This window comes from Primulina tabacum, chromosome 1 (assembly GCF_025594145.1).
Source record: "Primulina tabacum isolate GXHZ01 chromosome 1, ASM2559414v2, whole genome shotgun sequence".
NCBI classification, from domain to species: domain Eukaryota; kingdom Viridiplantae; phylum Streptophyta; class Magnoliopsida; order Lamiales; family Gesneriaceae; genus Primulina; species Primulina tabacum.
The window spans coordinates 14,291,438-14,316,543 of NC_134550.1; the positions used below are offsets into that span (position 1 = coordinate 14,291,438).

At 36.7% G+C, this 25,106-nt stretch overlaps 1 protein-coding gene across 3 annotated transcripts; it reads right to left on the reverse strand.

Moving 5' to 3' along the window:
* Positions 1–1,869: 1,869 nt before the first annotated feature.
* LOC142542125 (DNA repair protein REV1) lies at positions 1,870–14,834 on the reverse strand. 3 transcript variants are annotated; one of them, XR_012819474.1, is made up of 25 exons: positions 14,443–14,834; positions 14,109–14,253; positions 13,784–13,899; positions 13,619–13,695; positions 12,513–12,934; positions 11,357–11,500; positions 10,988–11,120; positions 10,794–10,882; positions 10,615–10,665; positions 10,342–10,545; positions 8,884–9,003; positions 8,022–8,114; positions 7,310–7,369; positions 7,128–7,214; positions 6,855–6,938; positions 6,681–6,753; positions 6,142–6,210; positions 5,907–5,999; positions 4,562–4,762; positions 4,414–4,487; positions 3,908–3,982; positions 3,321–3,829; positions 2,665–2,725; positions 2,075–2,454; positions 1,870–1,983 (listed from the first exon to the last, which is right to left on the reverse strand). XR_012819474.1 is itself a non-coding variant. In XM_075648594.1 (25 exons), the coding sequence occupies exons 1-24, from the start codon at positions 14,640–14,642 to the stop codon at positions 2,398–2,400; spliced, it is 3,231 nt and encodes a 1,076-aa protein (XP_075504709.1). In that variant the 5' UTR covers positions 14,643–14,834; the 3' UTR covers positions 1,870–1,983; positions 2,358–2,397. The 3 variants fall into 3 exon arrangements, 2 of the variants coding, with proteins under 2 accessions (XP_075504709.1, XP_075504696.1); XM_075648594.1 differs by having other exon boundaries at positions 2,358–2,454; positions 4,568–4,762; XM_075648581.1 differs by having other exon boundaries at positions 2,358–2,454.
* Between the last annotated feature and the right edge of the window lie 10,272 nt (positions 14,835–25,106).

Consider the following 25,106-nt stretch of genomic DNA (forward strand, 5'->3'; position numbering starts at 1 on the left):
TGTGTGTTTTGGAAGCATGGTCAGTTAGAAACTTGATCCATTACATGAAACTGCAAAAAGAATTGAGGCCTCAAGCCGAGATTTCATTCCGGAAATGAGAAAATGTGAAAGAAGACGAAAAATGAAGATGCATGCCAAAAGGATTTTAAGACAGAAAGGCAAAGGGATAACAACAGGAGTATGGGCACCCTAAATGGTGATTTTGGATCCTCCAGCCGTCGGCTTTTGTGACTGACTCATTGTGGATGGAATTCATCGGTAGCAGACATTGGTGGCAAGTTTACAAGAATTAGAATTTGGAGTTTGTTTAGGCAGTAAGAAATGGCACCACCACCTTGGCTGAGGAAGTGCAGCGCAACATGGGGGCGAAGAATATGAAATGAGATTTCCAGCAAAGGCTTGCAAGGAAATGGCAAGAAAGGCAGTTGGAGAAGGTGGATCATATCACAAAGATTTTAGTGCTTCAATTGCGGAATTGAGCACCTCAGGCACATGCAAACAAAATTTAAAATCTTGGATAAAGCAACTATATCTGAATAAAACCAACTCCAGTTGATGGATGAACCATCAGAAAATTTTTGGGAGGATTATTTATTATTTTTTGCATAAAAGTATCTTCAGTTGTATTTGTGAAAAGATTTTATGATAGAAAATAACGGAATTACAGAGCAATGATGATTTTTCTGTTCTCAATTTCATCACAGGGAGAAAGGAGTGAAGGGCAACCAGGACGAGCATGAAAACAAACAGCCGGAGAGTTCGATACATTATCTACCAAATGCTAGGTGTGCATTCGAATTTTCAAAAATATCTAAAAATGCTCCCTATTCAAAATAAATAAAATTAACTTTGTCCGAGTTTAAAAACAAATTTTCGGTAAATTGCAAAATATTAATGCTACACAAAAGTCCTTCAATCAAGATTGGAATTTAAAACTTGACATCATAAGGTAACAATATAACAACCATACCTGGCGTGCCATTTTTCCATAATCGGCATTCTCACTATATCCTCAGTTCACGGTTGATACACAGATTTTCCTAGCAAATATACATCACAAATATTGGTTATTATTATTTTTACCATATGAATCTCATCATTTTAACAACACATTTCAGTATATGACTTTTACAGTCAATGAAATCGCAAGACTACATCATTCATCCGCCAAGGACAAGCATACATGTTTTTCTCTATTATAGGATTCATTCATCCGCAAAGGACAAGCATATATTTTTTATCTATTATAGGTTATTTAGTTTAGTTTCTAGTTGGATTTACTCTAAACAATTTCTTCTATTAAATGTTATAAATGGTTAATCTTCCTTTTTGTGGAAATTCAATAATTAGGGAAGATTAAAAGATAGGTGAACCGACATCCTAACGATTGTCAGATAATTATTTAATTTAAATTATTTATTTATCATAACTTTTATTTTATTAAAAATTATAACTTAGTTTATTAATTTATTCACTCATCGTTTTAATTAATTACAAAATAGTTCATTGGGTAAAATTTTCACATATCAATCTCTGTGAGACGATATTCGTACTTGTTACACTATATTAAAACTTGACTCATATATTTGTGGTAATATCGAAGAGGTTGAAGATATTTAATTGTTATAATTTTTGTTTCAAAAAAGCTCATTCAAAGTAAATAACTATTGACACTACACCTACTTTCAGCTATAGAATGTTGTTTCAATAGGACCAACACAATAAATTAACTGAGTTGCTTGCATGCACTGTTCATGCTTTTTATGAGCACACAAGCGCACAGTGCTAAACAACCTACATACACAGACATATCCAACACGAGGAAACCTAGCATAAATGAGAAATTGAAAAATACTTCAAGAGTATTACCCTCTCGCCGACAACCGTACATAATCTTTCTTCCATTTTACTGGCAGCTTCACAAATCTGTTTCAATTTCACCTTCTCCTCAGGAAACAAATTATAGCGGCTCCATGTGACAACCTGAGCAAAAAAATCTTCGAACTTTAAAATCTATACAAGTCTAACATCCTGTTAAATATCAAATAATATAGAACATCTTAGACAGTCCTACCTGAGTGAGGAAGCTCTTCAAACTTTATATCTTAACGAGTTTGATGTCCTGTTAGATATCTAATAGCATACTCTAAAATCATTTTTAAACAATCCTAGCTGTGTTCTTTAACTTAGTGAATCTACGTAGTAATAGTTCATTCATACACCTTGTTCAGACAATCTTGCAGTTCATAACCAGAGGACAGAAACTGTCATTAAATTAGTTAGCTAAATGAGAATCTGCTATAAAGAAAAGTTCACAACTAGGTATAGGTCAGTAAGTTCACTTTTTTGCTCGCTACCTGATTCCAATGGTTCTTGCACATCACTATCTGAACGTGACTAATTCTTCATTGATGGGATATTCAGAGTTCCACCATAGCATTCACTCATAGATGCCTGTGTTCCAAAACATCGCAAAACACGTTATGAGTACATTTAAAGTTTAAGAACAAGAAAAGTTTATGAAGGCTCGAAGAAAATGATAGCAGGATAAAAATGGTGAAAATCTGAAATAATCCACTACTGCCATCGAATTTGATTTTTTCTTCATTTTGTCTTACATATGCGGGGAATCTTGGTGGAGAAAAAGCAAAGAGCAAATGGAACCTGCAAATGAGGGAGGATGCTGTTGTAGACTTGCCCAAAAAGTTTCGACCTCTCTGTTAACCTGCAAAACAAGGACAATGAGCAATTAGTGACTAATTCACAGAAATGCAAATGCAGATAGAAGCCACATGGACTGAATCAACATGTTCCAGATTAGTGGTACACGGAAAATTAAAAAGTGGAAGAGCGTTCATGTTTTCATAGTGGCAGGTGAAAAAATTATAACAGCTAATATGATGCAATTATATAATATCAGATAAATAAAAAGTACTACCTGGGAAAATGTGAATTCCATTGAAATTAAAACTTTTTAACCTTAGATTAAAAAGGTATTTGATCGATACCACACAAGCTGCAAAACTAAGTTGTGGCATATCATTACTCAACCAAAAGCAAAATCTTGTATAACAAAATTTTTGTTTGAAGGTCAAGTCACTAATATTCCAATATTTATATCATGGATGAAAACGACCTGACTGTGCTCAACCCCAACCTAAAGTTGAAATTTCTACTTTGTATGAACTCATAATAAGAACTTCAAGTATTGATCAACCTAGAACTCATATATATACTCTTTATAAACTACTAAATCCACTTGTTAGAACTCAGTGCTCACGCACAGCACTCATGACAACATACAATAAATCTATACATACCTTCTCAAAAGGCATAAACAAAAATGAATCTCTTCCAGATCTGTTTCAATCTTGAGATCAACATATTGCTTGAAAAGCGCATACATGCAACTAGCGGCAATATCCAGTTCAGCATCGCTCACTTCTGAGGATACATTAATCTCGGACATTATGTGCTGCAGCAAAGAGGACAAACGACCACAGGGTCTAGATTGATACATCTTCGCAAAAAGGTTCAACATACAACTGCTGCTGGTTTTGAACTTGTCAACCCATTGTGGAGCATTTCCGATCCAAAGGTTAATATCTGACTCCAAATCCCCAAAGTCAGTCCAGTTATTGATTGAGTTACTGGAAGAACCTTTAACAGATTCCGGTCTGTGGGCAGGAAAATGCTCAAGTATGTCTTTTCTCAACTCTTCAGGAAGTTGTTGCAAAGCGGAGCAATCTACTTGACTAAGAGACGTGGGCATTAGAGCTTTAGGAGAAACTGAAGAGGATACAGAAACGGGGGTTGCTTCATCACCACACTGCTTTTCAACAGAAAACGAGATATATGATCAAACAAACTAATAAAGAACAAGGAACACAAGCATCAACATCATTACCTGAATTTTCTCGTCTTTCACCAATAGATTGAACGAAAGCTCAGGGACAATTCCTTTTCCTTTCAAGTCCTCTTCCTGAAGAAAATTATGATGGAAAGACACAAAAATTATTGCAGAAAAAATGTATCTTAATAACAGAAGTATATAGAAACAAGTGTTCGAATCTAAAACACAACAAATTCGTATAAAATATTTATCACAATTTGTAATAAAAAAATATTTATCATAATTTTAGTTATGTCCAAAATTGGTTCCAGAATCTTATGAATGGTATATGCACCGTCATAAAACATGCAGCAAGGTAACCATATAAGCATTTCAATAATTACGCATATGTAAGAATGGTTCACATTATGAAGTGGATCATATTTTGATTGCAAAGTATTAATGAAAAACCAAAACTAAACACAAAGGCTTTCTTCACAGCTTGGTTCATGTTGAAAGGGAAGACGGAACCTATGCAGGTCAGATCATCCGACAAAAAGGACCAATTATGCAGCCAATACCTCATTGCCAACATCGGTAGTATTTGATTTGACTGGATGAGCATGACAAGATTCCTTTTCATAGAATTTTATGCCTAAAAGAAAAGAAAATTTCCATAAAAACTTACAAACACAAAACCCACCGTTACAGAATATATAAAATCTTTATCTTTACCGCTGAATAAAGCATCACATGAAATGCTTGTATTAACAATTTTGCCTTTATTTTCTGATACGAAACCGAATAGCTTTCCACCATACATATCATTAATTTCTGAAACAACTTCAGGTGGAAGAGACTTTATAACTGTCATATCCAGGTCGTGAAGAGGAGGAAGGGTTGCAATTTCAGAGCTGGACAAGCCGGTGCCTGTTTCAACAGAGGACCGTGTTATCATCTTAGAGTGTAGTTGACCCTGAACTTCATAAGATTCAGTAATCAAGAATCCATATGATTCACAAAACCATTAAAATGTAATCAAGAAAAGATAAATATAAATTGGTGTTGTATAAAATAAGCTTTCTTAAAATACCTTAAACCTGCATAGCTTTTCATGCTATATAGTTAAAATTTATTATGAGTATTAGCAGTTCCTAGTCCAGACATAGGTTATAAGAGTTACACGGGAATACTACAATGGAACAGCATTAGCCATTAAGCAACATGGGATAAATCATTAACGAGATGAAAAACATGGCGTCATGCACAGAAAGTCAACATTAAGAAAATCAGGCTAAATTAATGGAATTAAATAATAAAGTGAGGCATGAGGTGGAAAAAATGCTGTTTTATGCCTGGTTGCACGTTTAAACCCCTCCTACAATTACTAGAGGGAAGGAAATAGGATAACTAGAAAAGGAACTAGAAGGAAAGAATAATGAATCTTCAATCAAGATATAAAACCATAAATTTTTTTTAATCGACGTATGAAAGAAAGATGAGGCTGGAACCTCTAGGAAAACATGGGGAAGCCTCGTTATTAAGTTAAGGAGGGTGGTAGATGACTCAAAAGACATTAAAATTTATTCCAACCAAGTAAATTTGGGTGAAAGAACTGACCTTTTTTGGTTTTGTTTTTCGGAAAAAAATTTAATCCCCATCGAAACAAACATGCATATTCATTCTCTTTCCTCAAATTTTATTTTTCCTGCTTTCACAACTCACGACATAATCATTAATTTTAGCAAGTAGCGACTGGTCTTTTTTACTTTTTAGAATATAATTTTCTTATCTTGTATTCAAACCAAAATCTTTGAAACTTTAAAATAACATTATATCACAATGTGATATGCCATGAGAGATCTAGTAGAAAAAGAATTCCCAAAGCATATGCAAACATACAAACATATTTTCGCTAATCTTGTGAATAGTTTTGTCATGCCTAAGTTTGATCTTAGAGAAAGTAATCACCAAGCACTAAAAAGGGAAACCACCGATGATAAATTTTAGAAATCAATTTTATAATTGATGCTCTACTTAGGACAATAAAAAAATCATCACGAAATCTTTGCACCTGCATCACCACGGTTGGAGAGATCACCACTTTGGACTCTCTCCTTTTTCGAGGAGGCGGCAAGCCAAGAAAGAATTGAATTTCTCTTTTGAACTTCAACACCAAGTAAAGAACCAGTTATTAAATAAAACAATTAAACAACACAGACAAAGAAAAATGGAAAACTGCAGCAATACTTGACAAATTCGTGTTCTTACAAAATTATACAGTTCCAAGAATTGATAGAGGAACATACCTTGTTTGCTCTCATCCGAACCTTCAAGTTTTGAGACCTGCAAGCCCATGCCTCGAATATCCCTAACATCTGCATAGACATCGTCATGTTATCTAAAAAATGAAAGCAATTTGAATGAAGCTAAAAGAGGGGACAGGTGAAATAACCAACAAATCTAGAAAAACAGCATGTAAAGTCATGGTGATGATTACAAGGGAAAGAGCATCAACCAGTGGATGTTAAAAACAAAGAAAATTACTAGTTTTCAATTTAGTGCCAGAACAACACGTAACGCACACAAACATTCAAACTGAAAAAAAATAAGAAAAGCAGAGATACATTTCATTTCAATGGCTACAGTTAGGCAACAAGGGGAGACTGCTTGTTTGAGAAGATTTAATAAGTTTTTTTGTTCAAGCATATACATGAAACCAACAAGCCACAAGGACGAATTCTCAAAACACTGAAGACCCATAAAGAAGCTACACAATAAGTAAACGAGGATCCAGAAACAACAAATTATTGTGGGGCCAATAAAATAAACAACTGCAATTGAATACCTATATGGAAATACCCAAAGAGCTTAGTGGCCAACCTCTGAAGCACGCCCACATCATCAGTTGCAACCGGAATCTGTCATGAAAGCTCTTAGCTATAAGAACATTTGCAAGGGTTTCTTATGATAAATACATTATACACCAAAAGAACAAAGGTTGACGCTAGTACAATATTACCGATATAGAATGGCTAAGATTCTCACAGTCTCCACAGCCCATATACTTCACTGGCTCCACAGAATCAGCTCTTCTCTTCTTTATCTGAATCAACACCATTGGTTTTTTAAAATTTTAATCGACACCATATCTTAATGTATCAAGGTTGTGATTCAATGGCTAGATTTGTTTTACATCTCTTACGTCTATCCAGGTACGGGGAAGTACAATGACAACATGCACACTTCTAAAGCCTCAAAATGATTTCTTTACTGATAAAAAATAAGGAAAAACCTTGAGAGTAAAAGACCGCCCTTGCACTCCACATCCCTGCAATCGCAGTGAAACCTCCTTGCACAGGTTCGTGAGAAAATGCTGGGTCTGAAACCAGGAAAAAAAATTAACATCAAAAAATAAGAAAGGTTTGTAAGACTCAAAAAACGATAAGAAGGTTAGTAAGACAATGGACCACTAACATCCTTCATATTCCTGAACCTCACACCCCAGTTAACTTCAGCGCCAATGGACTTGCTTTCCTGCAAAAGGGCAACGAACATATACAGGACCCAACCACAAATTCAAGACAGATCAGGAAAAATAAAAATGAAATCGAGGTAATGCGATTTTAGAGAGAGAACTTACACTACCACTTTGTGGCACATATTAAATGACTGGACAGTATGCAGTCATGTAAACTATGGAAACTATATATATATATATGGACGCTATGCAACATCCACCAAGAGTCCAAGACATGAAAATTTTTTGGCATGTTCTTTAAGGAATAGGGTAAGAAGTGGCATTAATATGACTGCTAACCCACATAGAGCAAAACATGCAGAATAAAGGTGTTAAAGTCTGAACATTACTGATTCATAATGAATACGACCTTCCATGCAACTGGGAAATATTATCTGCGGTTCTGTGGATGTTTCATGTAACTATCGGAACAAATATTATATTTTTTTGGCCCACACACTTGGAATGATATAAAAAATTCTGAAACCATGTATACGCACTAGCAATACCTGTTCCCTGATACTAACTACAACAGCATATGAAAAGACGTTAAGAAGTAAGAATGTAAGTTTAGACAGATACAATTGATCAAACATCTGAAGAACGCTACTCGACTCCATAAGAAGATGGAGCTTGAAATGTCACAAGAAAGTACCCTAGCCTACCAACCTGAATAACTCCAACCACTCTATTGTCTATCCCTCTACTGTAGTTCCACAGCATCTCTCCAGTTTTCATTCCAAAATCTTTTTGAAGAGACTCCTGAAAACATCAGAAAATAGAAAGTTGAAAAAACAAAAAAAATGTCCAATCCCAAATGTGATAACGAGAAATCCCCAGACATTAATTTTTTGTATTAATTCCAACCGCAGTAGATTCATTAAGTTGCATTACACTGTTAACGGACTTGGCTTGGACCAAGTTTCATGTGGTTTAGCCAATGGTCGGACCACAAATATTTAATAGCGACAGTTGGAGAGTAGACAGCGAACACATTCTAGTAAAATATTTACAGAGAACTAAAAACCTAAAGGTATTAAATTTATGATCATTTGACCTCTTTGGTGAGGAAATTAATTTGCACACAATTTAAAAAGCCATGGAAAAAATAAATTTACGCTGTAATTTCACGTAATGATAAGTCACTAATACATGCCAAATCCCACACGAATGTTCCAATGAGAAGGAAGGGATACAACCACAAGTCACTAATTTATTGCAAAATTTGGTTTTATTTTTGGGAGTGAATAGAGAAGAGTTTTTGGAAAATAAAATATATGTTCGGTTTCGTATTAAGGAAATGAAGTATTAATTTTTTTTTCAGGAGAATGAAAAACAGTTTTTGCAAAATGAAAACAAACATTGATTACAATTTATTCTACCACCACCATGCTTTAATAATACAAGGTGACCAACTGGTAAATTTGGCAAATGTAAGGAATGCAAGAAAACAGAAGTCAATATATATATTCGAGATTCAAAAGGCATCAAACAAAGAAAGACATCCAATCCACTTAGAGTAAATGACCACCTTGGAGATTAACCTAAGCTCCCCACAAGTTTCGACTTGTATTTTCTTTAACTTTTCCTCCAAAACATGACCGATTCCAGGAAGGGCCTTGACTGGAAGTCTGTATAAATAATCATCAACCTGAAATATGAGCAGGGTTATGACAACCTTTACTAGTCTAAACTTAAGAGCACACAAATAACGAGTTCCTGTAAATAGCTCAACTTAAACAGGCCAAAACGTAAGAACTCTTTTTGATGATATATCAATATTAAAAACTAGAAATGACATCATCTTAATAACATAAAATCAAATTCTCAACTGTTTGTCTCACATACAGATAATACGCACACCATGGCCGTGATCTTAGAAAAAAGGAAAAAGCAGGAACATGCATTTTATCATTCACCAACATAGAATTGTGAGCCAGATGCATTTCTTTGGGCTTATGTAAATTTCACCATCAGATAAAAAATTTGATGCATTCCTTGACCCATCAAGTTATTTTACTGTGAAAAAGCTGAGCAGTTTTGGATTTGCTTGCTAGTTGTCACCAACTAGTGTCCAAATAAATTGGACTGCACTTGCCCGTTCTATTTTTTGATTTTTAACTAACCTTTGTTTTTTCAAGATAGAAAGTCAATGGTATTCTTGTATCGACAATAAAAAAGGCACCTCGAACTGCATGCAAGGATTTACGATTAAGTCTCCTGATACATAAACATAAGCAAACACAAAATGATAAAAAATTTACAAAGTTGAAAAAAAGAAGCTTTATACTAATTAACAATCGAACACTTTTTAGTGCCACCATTTGTCAAAAGAAAAGAAGGAAACTATAAAGAAACAAAAAAAATAGCATCACTTGAAATCAGTTACTTTGGGGCATCATTCAACTGCTCTTTTTCCCAAACTTGCACACCAAGTGAAGCGTAATATTTACAAATGATGTAACTTTCAGTCAGTTTCTCAACTGAAAAAGCATTACCAACACCCATTATACCATTTCTGAAACACAGTAATTCTTTACTTTAATTTTATACTTTATTCAAAAACCATATGATGAAGGAAAAATATCTTGTTTACAGAAAATACCACTTGTCACGATTGACCTAAATTATTTTAGATAAAAAAGAGAAAAACTCAAAATCTTTAATGTAAAATCTCAGAAAAACCAATACTTTTTTCTGCATGGTTGACTTAGTAATTCACATGTTAAGGTGTTATTGTTAAATAATTGCTGCAAAAATTATGGTTGGACTAATTTCCATTCAAGTTACATAGACCAGATTATAGCTATCAGCTGAAAGAATAGGACACGCCTCCAGATAAATATAAAATACAGGTATGTGAACTAGGAAGGTTGCTAGTGAAAGTCTGCAAATACCACCAGCCAAAAGATAAAAACAGACTAGTAACCCAAGGGGACGCTTTTGGAAGCAAGTATAATAAACAGAACATTTTAGAGCTGGTATTTACCTTTTCAGGAGGAAGGTAATACTGGCCATTAGGTTTTGCGGATTTAGTGGCAAGGCGGGCCATAAGCATATTGCTTGAGATTCCCGCACTTACAGTGCAACCCGTGGTGTCAAATATCTCCTTTCTAATTCCTGAAGATAAGCACAGAGGATCCTCAACTTCTGACTCAGAAATATCTAGAAAAGCTTCATCACAACTGACAGCCTGCATTAAAAACTCATTTAAGATACGAGAGGTTTGAAAACATCCTTAAAAATGTTTTCAAGGCCCCACCTGCACTTTGTTGCAGTGCTTGTGCAAAATTTCATAAAATTGATCTGCCACCTGTAAAGGAAGACATGTAACACCAAAAAGCCATGTAATGAACGATCATAAAGATACGAGAGTTGGGTGAACATAGTAGCAATAGAAACATTAGATTTACAAAATCCACATAAAAAACTAATAAATACCTTCTCATAAGCTCCAAAATCATATGGAACTATAAATAGCTGAGGGCATCGAACTTTGGCATCTTTAACAAACATACCGGCCTTTACTCCTACAGACATGCAATGTATCAACCACCAATATAATGTATATAATGTGTGTGTGTGTGTGTGTGTGGGAGAAGTTGAAAAGGAGCGGTTGCAGATGACAAGCAAACCATGATCTCGAGCAGGATAATTGGCAGATGAAATTTCAGCAGTACCACGGGGATTATCCGAATGGCAAACTGCAACAGGTTTGTTCTGCAATTCAGGATGGTTCCTGATGACCACTGATACAAAGAAGCAGTCCTGGATAAATATAAATTTTGCAAGTTTATTTTTCAAGCAACTGAAGGATAGGGGCGATTATGAAATAATAATCATCAGTTATCGCCCAAGACCATCCAAAAGAAGACATATACTACAACAATTTTCATTTAAATTAATTGGGCAAGAGTTGGTAGATAAATATGTATGCAAATTGGAAGGAAAATATCAAGAGAAGGAAATTATACAGAATCTCAACTTCCCTGAATCATACTTACCAAGTCCACGTGTACTATGACAGTCTTCTGAGTCTTTGCAGCAGAATCATGAATCGAATTTTTGTGTGTAAACCCACTAGAAGAGCTAGGAAAGCGGTTACGGTACCGGTTTCTCCAAGTGCCGATAAAATGCAGTCTAGAACTCTGAGAGGGAAAATATAATTGGACACTTGCAATCAATATTATTTCAAGAACAAAAGCTAAAATAGAGACCCTTTAACATAACATGTATCATTAATCTGAATAAACAAACAGTTCAAAAGTTAAAACAGAATCACCAAGGAAACAAACTGAAGCAAATAACAAGAAACAAGATAGAGAATCTCAAATAAAAAAAGGTGAAAAATCATATTCCTACACGCAGAGAAAACAATGCCTAATTACAATACTCCAATCAGCCACAGAACAAGTCCGCTACAGTACGCTAGATGAAATGCATTAGGGATCAGAATACCAGCACCATATATTTAAATATCCTGATTGAGGGAAACAAATTATTTACCTCAATAGACCAATAATTTTGCTCAACTAATTTTTCAAAGCAAAAGAAGCGACAGATGAGACATGAAAAGAAGTAAGTAAACCCGATGAATTACGAAAAAGTTCAATACATTCATGTCAAGGGACTTCAAAAAACACAAACAGACAGACTAAAAACCAAATATTTTAAGTTCAACGTAAAAAATGAAGCTAAAGCATAAATAACTGAAAATTACCTCATGTTTTGAAAGATCTCACCAGGTTCAAAGTTACACACGGCTTAAAAAAAAGAAACATTGAACATCCAACAAATTTATTAACAGAAGTACATTCCAGAGCATTCAACTGCTTTAGAATTATTTAAAACAACTTTTCAATTGATACTCCCGGTCCCCAAGCTAACACTTGTAAAACCATTAATTGGATTATTTATATTCGTAAGACAGAAAAATTCAGGAGAAAAAACTTTGAAACACCAACTGTGAGGCTTAGAGAAGAGTTCATTTCTTTCTGTCAGCATTGTTAGAAAGTCATGCTTAACTAGTAAATCATATTACTTAGGACGTTCAGATTTCACGAACATCTCTGAAGCTTGTGCAGATTTTTCAATAGAGTGTGAAAGAAATAACAAAAGGTAATCTGAAAATAATTATTTCCAAGAATTACAAGTACTTACTTTAAAATAATTATCCACAAAATTGGGATCTGTCAGAGTTGAATGACGCTGATTAGGAGGCAAATTAGTCCTTAGGCTTGAAACTTCATCAGAAACCTCGCAAGTGCTAGACATGGGCCTAATTTCACAGTGACTTTCTATACTGCATGCTGGCTTTTTGGTTATCGAGTTATCGATGTTCCCTTTCCAAGGGTCATCAAGTTGTACACTGCTCTGGTCTCCTTGCTCTAAAGACTTGTGCTCCTCAGATAAACTAGAATCGATCCTGTTCCATGATGGTTTACCATTTTCAGTCATTTCTTGACCGTCCAGAAATGAAGATTCAATATCAGATACTCGACTGTTTTTCACAGTGAAAAAGGTAGATAATTTTGGTTGGTAATCACTCTCAGTTATGACCTGCTCCAGCTGATAAGGAATCCCTATGAGGACAATAAAACAAGGGACGTTATGGGTTCCACATTTCATAGTTAAACACCTAAAAGTTTTCTCTAAAATTAAGAGGGAAATAGATTGTTCGATTGAAAAATGCACCAATTGAAAACTTCGGATATAGGTTCATAAAAACATTTTTCATGAAGTGTTCCCTTCATTCCACGAGGAAAGTCTAGAAACAAAATTGCCCCTATGGTCAATAAATTGCTTGAGAAGCATTCTCAATAGTGCTGCTTCATTCTTAACATTTATGAAGCATCCGCGACACGTCATGCCAATTCTTATATTTTGAGGACCAAAGGATGTGATATCACACATACCACGCTGGCATGCTACAAAAAAAGATTTACTGCAGCCACTGAAAAATTAATTAAAAGATAAGTATACTACATTCAAGGTAACTTATATAATTGATTAAGCTGAAATGTGAATACTTCTAGATGTTAAATGTGCTTAGAAGTAGCTAAAAAATAACCAAACCAGTAGAAAAGTTAATAACATTTCACCAACTCTTCTATCCTGGCAATATTTACGGTTGTTCTTCAATGTCTTGACCAACGAATTGATCCCGGGTTTCTTTTGATTACAAAGAATCAAAAAGAATCAAAATTATGTTACATCTATAATTAACAAAGAAACCTAGCTGAAGTATCCTTTCAAATAAAACTTACAACTCAAAAGTTCATTGGCAGCAACAGAATCCAACACCCATTTAGGTTTCACTACTGGAAGCCCGCCACTGAATGCCCTATATCATTAATAAATTTGTCTTCCTTAAGCATAAGAAACATCAATCTTCACTTTTGATATGCGAATTAACAAACTGCATAATGAACCTCAAGTTCTTGATTTTACTGTTGGGGAGATTACTGCAGATAATATGAGTAACATGACGCCTAGAAAAATAATTTTCAAAATGCCCTCCATACTTCAGCATGTATCCACGAAGCTCCTATGAAAAAGATAACATGTATGTTACTTCATTGTGCTTCATATACACAAGTCCAAACACTATTTGTTTTAAAAAAAGCTGGACGGATAAAGCACATATCCCAAATGCAACATAGACATAATTAAGGGGGATAAAAATTAACTGAAGATCAAATTTTGAGTAGTTTGGGAATCTTTAGGGTGAAAATGAAAACGTGGAAAGGATCACACCTGACTAGAAGGGACAGTATATCCATCAACAAAAATTGAGACCCCAGAAAAGATAGACCTCCCAGAACCGAAATCACTACGAGAAGAGCTTGAAGCCGCAGCATCAAACTGCTCATGCAGTTTCTGATTCTTCACAGCCATGTAACTACACCAAGGTTGCACCAAACATTTATCTCAAAAAAAAAAAAAAAACCACTCAGAAACAATATAAACTTTTTCACCACATGACAAAAGTTTACAAATAATACTTTAAGCATCCTGCTCTGGAAACACTTCACAAACATCTATGTGTTCAGCTTCTCGATTGAAATTCATAACCAAAACAAAAGTTAACCTGCCGAAATCTGAGAAGGGGGAGTTTCCGAAAGCGGAGAGTGAGGAAGAGTGAGAATTTGCACCCCAAGCCATGCCTAGGGTCTTTTGGGCGGCCTTCTTCCTGTTCTTAGCGTTCCTGTCATTGCTGCTACGAGAAGAATTATTTGATGGGATCGAATTGAAACTCCGCTTCGATTTCGAGCCTGAATTGGAACTCATACTACCTTGTGATTTAGCAATTTATTGAAGTAATTAAATAAATCGAGATTTCTTTTCCACAGAAGGAAATTTAGATTTTCATGGGCATTGCGTCCCGTGGTCGTGTTGAGGAAGCTAGAGGACGACATTTTATACCTTCAAATCGAAGGTTTTAGATTCAAATGATATCATGCCCGCCCGGGCCAACAAAGTATGTTTGTCATGGTTTTATAAGTGGAAGATCGGTTCAAGGCGGGCGTATGTGGAAAGTATATTTTTCGACTGAGCTGTCAAATGTTGTCCTAGCCTTTAAATTATTTTCGAGAAATTGGCGGATGTGTGTTGACTTCCACGACTTAAATAAAGCATGCCCAAGGACTGCTATCTCCTGTCCAGGATAGATCAATTAGTGGATTCCGCAGCATGCTATGAACTGTTAAGATTCCTGGATGCTTATCAAGGATACCATCAAATTCCACTGGCGAGGGAAGACCAGAACAAAGTGAGTTTTGCCACATCCACGGGAACATATTGCTATGTTGTTATTACATTCGGCCTTAAAAATGTCGGGGCTACCTATCAAAGGCTCATATTAAGGTATATGTGGACGACATCCTCATCAAAACAAGGGTAGCCGAGCACTTTATAGCCGACCTAGAGCAAAATTTCCAGACACTTCGCAGTTACAGGCTAAAGCTCAATCCAAGCAAATGCACACTATGGGTCCATACCGAAAAATTCCTGGATTACATGATTACAAGGAGGGGATTTGAAACCAACCTTAAACCAACCTTCAGAAAGTTCAGGCCATACCCACTATGGGCTCCCCTGCAATCTCCAAGAAGTCCAAGGATTGACGGAGAGGATAGCCACCCTAGCTCGATTCATAGCTAGGTCGGATGATAGGAGTTTCCCTTTCTTTAAGGTGCTCCGAAAGAAGAAAAATTTTGATTGGAATGAATAGAGTGGAGATGCCTTCCATGAATTGAAACCATATTTGAAAGAGCTGTATGTTCTCAACAAACCAGTCCGATGTGAAGAGCTGCTGGTCTATTTGTCCTGGTCAGAAGAGAAGGGACAACACATCAGCCGGTCTATTTTGTCAGTCATGCTCTGAGAGGGCCCGAGCTAAATTACAGAACTCAAGAGAAACTAGCTCTGGCTCTGGTTGTTATGGTAAGAAAATTAAGGCCTTATGTCATGTCACATCCCATAACAGTCCTCACCAACAATATCCTGGGAAGAATTGTCACATACCCAAATGCCTCGGGAAGATTGATCAAGTGGGTGACAGAGCTCAGTGAAATGCTTGGGGAAGTGGAAGCTAAATATGTTCTCAGATAAATACACGAGAGGTGCTGCGGAAACCACCTGGTAAGTATGGCCCTTGCCCGTAAAACGTTACTGGTTGGATTCTTCTAGTTGACCTTGAAAAAAGATGTCTTCGTCCTTGTCAAGCTTGTTATAGCTGTAAAAAACACGCAAACTTGCAAAAGAGGATAGCAGAACTAATGAAGGCGATCGTCACATCATGTCCATTTGATAAGTGGGGCATGGACATTGTCTCCCAATGGGTTCGGGTCAAAGGAGGTTTTTGTTAGTTGCAATTGATTAATTTTATAAATGGTTGGAGACCGAACTGTTAGAGAGGATTACAGAGAATGAATTCGTGTGGAAAAATATCGTATGACGATTCGGAATATCTCGAAGATTCATTTATGACAACAGAAAACAGTTCCGCGGATCGAAAGTTAGGGCCTGATGTGAAGAGATGAAGATTCAACAACTATTTATCTCTGTAGCCTACCCCCAGGGCAATGGACAAGTCGAGGTCACCAACAGGTCAATAGTACAGGCATTGAAGGCTCGGGTAGGGGAAGCTCAAGGTAGTTGGGCAGATGAACTCCAGAGCGTACTCTGGTCCTACCGAACCACAACCAGACTACTATGAAAGAAACACCCTACAGTATAGTGTATGGAATGGAGGCAATGTTGCACGCTGAGATCGGTCAAGAAAATGCTCGGATTATGGGGTATGGACCAGATAATGATAACCTCTGGGTCATGGATTTGGATTTGGTGGAAGAAAAGAGAAAAAGAGCCAAATTAAGGATGAACGCTTATCGAAAAGGATGATCCGAACTTACAACAAAAGGGCCTATCTACGGATTTTAGATAACTAGATTTAATGATGAGAAAGATCCAGCACCACGGGGAAATATGAAAGCTTGATCCTAAGTATAAAGGACCCTTTAAAATATTAGGAAAGGCCGGGGTCGCGGCCTATTATCTGGAAGGCGCAGAAGGAAAAAAAGGTAAAAGACCTTAGAACATGTGAAGAAATATTATACTTAAAGGCCAACCATATGCATTTTACACTCTTGATATGTATATTTCTAAATTGTTAACTTCTAAAGTTCCAGTATGCCAAGTAGTTTTATTCTTAGACTATTATAATGAAATTAATGATACTTATAAACCTATGAACAAAGTCCACGAATGTGACGCATATCCAAAAGCCCGACCCTAGCTCGGCACTATGTAAGCCCACGAATGTGGCATTCATAATGACAAAGCCCACGAATGTGACACACATCCAAAAGCCCAACCCTAGCTCAGCACTATGTAAGAATACGAATGTAGCATTCATAATGACAAAGTCCACGGATGTGGCACACATCCAAAAGCCCGACTCTAACTCGACACTATGTAAAACCACATATGTGGCATTCATAATGACAAAGTCCACGAATGTGACAGACATCCAAAAGCTCGACCCCAGTTTGGCATGATATAAGACCACATATATGACACTCATAAAAAAAAAAGACCACAAATGAAACACTCGTAAAAGCAAAGCAACCGAGTAAGGCATAAGAATTGGTTTCAAGATAAAAGGGCTTAGATGACCAACCTGTTCGAGTTCTATGTTTGCTACTTAGCCAAAAACTGGTTTCAAGTTTGAAAGGCTCAGACAACCATCTTGTTCGGTTTCTTACCTTATTATTCAGCCAAATTCAGATCTCATGTTTAAGGGCTCGGACAGCCATCTAGTTTGTATTCTTATCTTATTACTTATGGTTTCAAGTTAAAATGGCTCGGACAACCATCATGTTAGGGTTTTTATATCATTACTTAGTCAAATTTTGGTTGCGAGTTAAAAGGGCTTAGACAGCCATACTGTTCGGGTTTTGTATAATTATTTAGTAAAATTTTGGTTGCGAGTTAAAAGGGCCCGGACAACCATCCTGTCCGGGTGTTTATATCATTGCTTAGTCCAATTTTGGTTACAAGGTAAAAGGGCTCAGACAACCATCATGTTCGGGTTTTTATTGTTTGAGATTTAATAAAATAAATCTATAAATCATGTGATTAAATCCATATATCACAACAGGCCAAGAATTCATGTCGAATTATCAGAAAATATAAATAACAGTAAACACGTACCGGAATCAATTGATTGATCTAGTGTCAGAGTTATGGATCTTCCAAGGCAACAGAGAATCGACCACCTTATTCTTGCCTTTGATGGGAGAATGAGAGAGATCTAGAATATGTGCGCCGTATATATTATGTGTTATGTTCTCTGTGCCTTGGGGACCATAACCTTATATAACCTTAGCAGTCTTCAACCCATCATAGAAGACCTAATTGGGCTAGGTTTCTACACATAAGGTGGACCATACCAATTTATTTAATACTTCGGAAACCCATAATTAATTAGATTACTTCATTGGGTCATTTATTAGATAGCTTGTCCATGTACAATTAATTAAATTATGTGAGCCCACAAAATAATTCCAACAATCTCTCACTTGGGCCACATAAGTTATCTAGATATTGTACATGCAAAAAACTGGATTGAGCTCTTGCTATCTAAACCAAAATATTCCTTAACAATCTCGTCTATCAATTATATCAATATTAAACCAAAGCAGTCATCGCTACATTTAAAATCACTAGACCCATCAATGATCACAATATTAACATAATCAATAACACAGATCAAGTATGGATGTTTAGCATGGAAATACAAAAATGTGATCTCAGAATAAAACCTGCATTTTCAGCTGGTCCTCCTAATGACTCAAAGAGTCCAATAACAGACTTTCAACCAAATGCTAAACCACAATGAAAGTCATCATTTTATTTCAGAGTAATTCAAATAAACTTGGTCTGTACAGAAACTTAAATCATGTCAAATGAGTCAATGCTTAAACCGAATACAAACTCCCACTGTACAGGCATATTAACTATATGGACAACACTAATGTGTGTCACATGCCCAAAAATCTTGGGTGGCCAACCCTGGACAAACGCATTCGCAATTATAGAGTTTGCAATAACATGCTCGATTGACACACAACCACTCTGAATTATTTCCTTCCAACTGGAAATTTTATGTCAATATATTTTGACTTTGACAAGTTTCAGTTGTTCTTTAAGTATAATATAGCGGCTTTATTATCACAATTGGTCCTCAATGGTTTCTTAGACCAATGATCATTACTGGTGATAAAATTCCGCAACTTTATTCGGATTCCAAATATCCAACTATTTCATGCATGCATAATGTCAATGTCATTTAAAATATTGATGTTCAATTTATCAAGCTTATCAATCAAGGAACTCATACCAAACATATTTGAATTTCGAAAAATTGAAAATACCACATGGATAGAGGAAAAACTTGATTTGTCCAAACATGAAAATAAAATCATATTCGTCTAAAAATTGTGCAAAAAGTAATTTCCAAATTCAAAATACCAGAAAATAAAAAATCTCAGTTCCTAAATAAAGCTTTTAAAAAACAAAAACTTGTTTTTGTTGCTCCATATGCTGTGAAATCTCAGAGTTTCCTTCTTTGTTGCTCCATTTCCTTTTCTTATTGATGCAATTACCTTGATAGTTAGATGTCAAATGAGCACTTTCAATCACATCTTGTTTCAATCTCTCCTCCTCTTGAACGCAATGCGCAATAAGCTCATTCAAAGTACACTTTTCCTTCTGGGTATTATAACTTATTTTGAATTGATTAAATTGCGTAGGCGGAGAGATCAAGACTAAATGCACGACTATGTCTTCCGACAATTCCAACTTGAATGCTTTTAGTCGAGTCACAAGATTTGACATTTCCATTAAGTACTCCCTTATGTTCCCTTTCTCTTTGTACCGCATTGAGACAAGTTTTTTCAGAATAGTACTTGTCTCGACCTTTTCGTTTGCAGCGAAACGATCTGTTATTTGAGTAAGGAGTTTGGTAAGCTTCGGCCAAACCAGTCGACGGCGACCATGACCAGCCGTCACCTTACCACGGCCGACTACCTCCATACCATCTCCGACCAACAATCAGACATAAATCGCTCGAAATCAGCAAAAAACAGACGGAATTCGCACGGCTAAAAGTTTCCAGGATTCAGTGGCAAAATTCGATCATGTCGCGGCGGTTTTCAATCGATAGATGATACTAATATGGGTGCCAGGACATGGGCAAGAAAACGCCCAAACAATCGCCGCTGGGAAGTGGCAGGAAAACGTCCGATTTTTCCTGAATCTGGCAGCCTATCCATAATTCGAAAAATTCGAATTTCTGATTTTTCGATTTTTTTATTTTAAATTCGAAAATTAATCTGAATTTTGGATGTAAAATTCGAAAATACTATATCCAAAGAACATGAATTTATTCAGATCCAAAATTCAGAAATTTTTTTTAAAATAATCGGATCTGAATCCAAAAATGTATAGACAAGAAAATCCTCTCAGATCTGGGAATAAAACATAATTTTCTGTTTCGATCCATCAATAAAAAAATTCTCATAATTCAACATGAATGTGGCTCTGATACCACTTGTTGGAGATTTAATAAAATAAATCTATAAATCATGTTATTAAATCCATATATCACAACACACCAATAATTCATGTCGAATTATCAGAAAATATAAATAACAGTAAACATGTAACAGAATCTATTGATTGATCTATCGTCAGAGTTATTGATCTTCCAAGGCAACAGAGAATCGATCACCTTATTCTTGCCTTTGATGGGAGAAGGAGAGAGATCTAGAATATGTGTGTCGTATATATTCTGTGTTATGTTCTCTGCGCCTTGAGGACCATAATCTTATATAACCTTAACAGTCTTCAACCCATCATAGAAGACCTAATTGGGCTGGGTTTCTACACATAAGGTGGACCATACTAATTTATTTAATACTTTGGAAACCCATAATTAATTAGATCACTTCATTGGGTCATTTATTAGATAGCTTGTCCATGTACAATTAATTAAATTATGTGAGCCCACAAAATAATTCCAACATTTCTATCTTGAATTAGCTACAAACTATGAATATGAAATGCGGAACACAAGAAAATTGTCATAAACTGGAATGTCATTACAAATCGAAAAGTGTCGAACACAGCTTACAAAAAAATTTATTATAGTAAACACGGATACCTCACCCTCCTCGGGCATATCATCTAATACCTTCTTTGAGTCCAGGATGGAAGCGGGGTGCTCAACCTCGAAGTAACCATTGGTCCGAAATTGGGCCAAGCATCCTTTGAACCCTTTCTCGAAGTACACCACGACTTTCCATGCGTAGTCTCTTTTGAAATCAGGGGACTGGATGAACTCCTCCATTTTTCAAGCTCATGTAGTCTCGTCTTTGTAACGTCCCGAAAATTTGAAAGTTCACGGGAACCACATGCATGCAAGTTATTAAATTTCTTTGGTATTTTATTAAATTCTTTTAAAATATAAAATGCATGTTTATTTTATTAATTGGCGTTTAATTATTTTTATGCATTTTATGCATAATTATTGCATGATAGAATTTATTTCATGAAATTTTAAAAGTTCATGCATTAGGGTTTCTAGATGCATTTCACGCCCGAACGAGGAACGGAGACCGGAGAATTTTCAGGAAAATTATTTTATTACATGATTAATTTTTATTAATTAATATAAGGTGTTTTTAAGGCTACTTTTCAAAAATGGGATTTTTCTGGGTATTTTTACCCTCAGGATTTTATTTTTAATGGTACATAAATTTTAGCGAATCGGGAAACTTTTTAAGGTTCGGCTAATATTTTCAAAATCTTTTCAACACGAAATATTTTTCGGGAGTGCGTTTGGATTTAATGAGCCTACTTTTAAGTTTGTTGGGCTTAAAATTCTTTTAAACCTTTAATTAGCAATTAAGGCCCATTAAGTTATTATTAACCATTTAATTAGTATATATTTTCCCCATTAACCTAACCCTAATCATTCCTCTTAGCCGACTCCCTCCCCCAGTTGTTGTCACTCTCGGTTTTCTCAACAGCAGCTCAAAACAAAACCGTCGGCCACCTCCATTCTTTGCATTAGAAGCTCTCCCGGTGTCTTCCTCCGCTTGTGCGGTTCATCAATCATCAAGGCATGCCTCATACTTTCATTTTCGCAACATACATGCTAAATACTTACTGATATGTGTGTTTTGTTGCATAGAAATCTCGATCCAAAATATGGCATGGTGAAGCATCGGGTTTTGCTAAAATCTTTGCACATGTTTTCCCAACTCACGTCCTTCATATTTTGTGCAAGGGGATGTTAGTTTTATGATGCTAGAGGGCTGTGTAGGCAGTGTATAAGGTTGCCTAGGTGCTGGAGAGGCGAGGTTGCCAAGCTCGAAGGAAAAATGCTCAACCTAGCGTAGGGAAGGGTATTTGAAGGCTAGATCGGGAGTTTTTGGTGTGCTGCGATGCATGGGCTCGAACCAAGGTGTGTTTCAGACCTTGTAGAGTCTAGTAAGATGTTAGGAATGAACCATGGGTGTATGGTAGAGAGAAAGGCTCGATCCTTGTAAGTATGGCGTGTAGCGAGATGGATGTGCTAGCTTTCGGTTGGCGTCTGCTCGTGGCTGGTGCAGCAACTTTCGATATCGGTTAGCTTAGTTTAGAAGAGTCATTAGGGTCCTAATGGTGAGTCTTAATGGCAGGACAGATGGTGGTAGAAGGAAGGACCGAAATGTTGAAGAGTTGGGACCATGTGTTGGGTGATGATTGTATAAAGGGGGTCGGCTGAGAAAGCTTTAGGAAAATAATGTGCCGGCCGAAGTTTCATGGATTTAAAGGACTCAATTTAAGTACATAATGATCTAGAAGGAGCTTAAATTATGGGTCAAGCTGGGAAAATTTTGATTTAAGTTTCGAGTCGATTCGGATTGAAACCGAGACCCCGGTCCAAATTTTAAAACAATCGGTTAAGTTGTGAATTTGGCTCGAGTTTACGTCTAGGAATGTTTTAAGTATGTTTTGGGATATTTTAAGGAGTTTGGTAAGCTTCGGGCGAATTTTAGCGGTCCTGGGGTGAAATGATAGTTTTCGGGTTTAACAGGGGCAAAATGGTCATTTTGCACCCGGGGTGAGAATTTGGTCAAGTCAGCGCCCTGAGCACAAATTTATGATATTTTAAAATGTTTACGCATCATGTTTATGATTTTTACTCAATTATGATAAATTCGGTGCATGCTTGGTTTAAAAAAAAAAGATACGCATATGCATGTTTTAATTAAGTGATGAACATGATGACACGTTTTTTAAGGAAGAGATTTAGTTGTGATTAACGCGATGACACGATGGCATGATGATATGATTGGAGATATCGTGAGGGAAAAGGCCCCAGAGGGAGCCCGTTTACGGGAGAAGACCCCAGAGAGAGCCCGACGATTGTATTTCATTTGAAATGATATGATGATATGATAGGCCCGGGCTCAGTTGACGGGTGATAGTGTCGCTGATGTCCTCCGCCGCCGGGTACCACGGTTACACGTAGATGGATCCATCGACCGACATGATGACATGATGATACAAAAGTCACATCTAATGAACGAAATTCAAATTAAGATTTTAACACGTATATGCTGATACGATGATACATGTTATTACCATGTTTTAACAGGTCACGGTTACGCATACGATATGATAACATGATGAGACATGTTTTGACACGTTACGATTTTGCACGATACGCTTATGTTCATGTTTTTAAGCTCATGAAATGTATGTTGATTATGCCATTATTCACTGCTGTGTGCTACGTATATGTACTTGTTATTACTGGTACATGTGTGTTGAGTCTTTAGATTCACTAGGCGTGTGTGATGCAAGTGAGCATTTCGATCAGGGGACCGGAGGTGCCGAAGACTGAGTAGGCAGACGGGATGTGCAGTGACACGACCCGAGGACCAGTATTTTTCCACATATTGATTCATGTGTTTAGAGAGGAGTTACACATTTTTATATGTTGATGATATTACTATTTTTACACGTTTAAGTTTATGTTGATTTTGGATGACGTTAGTCATTTTTAAACTGCGTTATTTTTACATTCAAGTGTTTAAGATAATTTTTAAATGTTATATTTTTCTGCATGCAAAATATTTAAATGTTTTTTTTCGAAAAATGAGCTTGAAAAAAAAAATATTTCTGCGCTTTTAAAATTAGTAGACGTTACAGTCTTTCTCCTCAAGCTTTCGGGCCTCCTATACCAGGTTCCGGATCATCAGCTCGGCCACCTTGAGATTGTCTTGAGTACTCTCTAGCTCACACCAGATGGCATGAAGCTCATCATTGTGCTCAGATTTCAAGGCCCGCATTCGCTGAGCCAGTTCCCTGTGCCGGGCCAAGATGTCGTCCATTCTCTTGGCTGTAGCCTGAGCATCAGTTTGGACTTTATGGGCCTAGATGGTATATTCCCTAACCCAACCAACAGTCTTAAAAAAAAAACGAAAAAACAAGTTAGCATTAGAAGACCCAAAGCGTACAACGCAAGCGGTAAAGGATAAAAAGTACCTGCATAAGCCTGAGAGCTAGGGATTCCTCGACCAAGGAGTCCGAGGCAGAGCGCAGGATCCCTAGGTCCATCAAAGAAACCAGGTTTTGGACGATCCCCAAGGCCCCGTGCCCATCAGGCTTGGCAAGAAGGACACTTCCGGGCTACGGGGGCTTCGAGCTCCTCCAGGATAACCACCTCAGCATGAGAGAAAGCCTCATTCATTTTGCTCTTGCCCTTGAGGGGGATGGATAACTCGGGCACCGATTGGCTAGGGTTTGGGAGCCCGACCTCGACCCCAAGCCCTCCTTGTTGGATCTCTTTTTGAAGGCTTGGGGGGAGTGAGCTTGGCACCAGCGTCCCCGGAAAAGGCTCAGACTTCTTCCTCTTCAACTTAGCGATTCCCGCCTTCACGATGCGGTCGTCTGCGTATAAAACAAGGTAAGTGTTCGGAGCAAGCAAGTGAAAATGGATAATAAAAAGAAGGGGTCGGATGACCCTACCTATGTCCTCTCCAGCCCCTCTTTTTTCTTGCAAAATTTATATTTACAGAGCAAGTCATCCTCCACAAGACTCTCAATATTAAAACATTTAACACTCATGACTGCAAAGAAATTGGTGAGGTCATGAGTGGGCTTGGCCGAGGGGGTAGGGATTCTGAAGTTCGT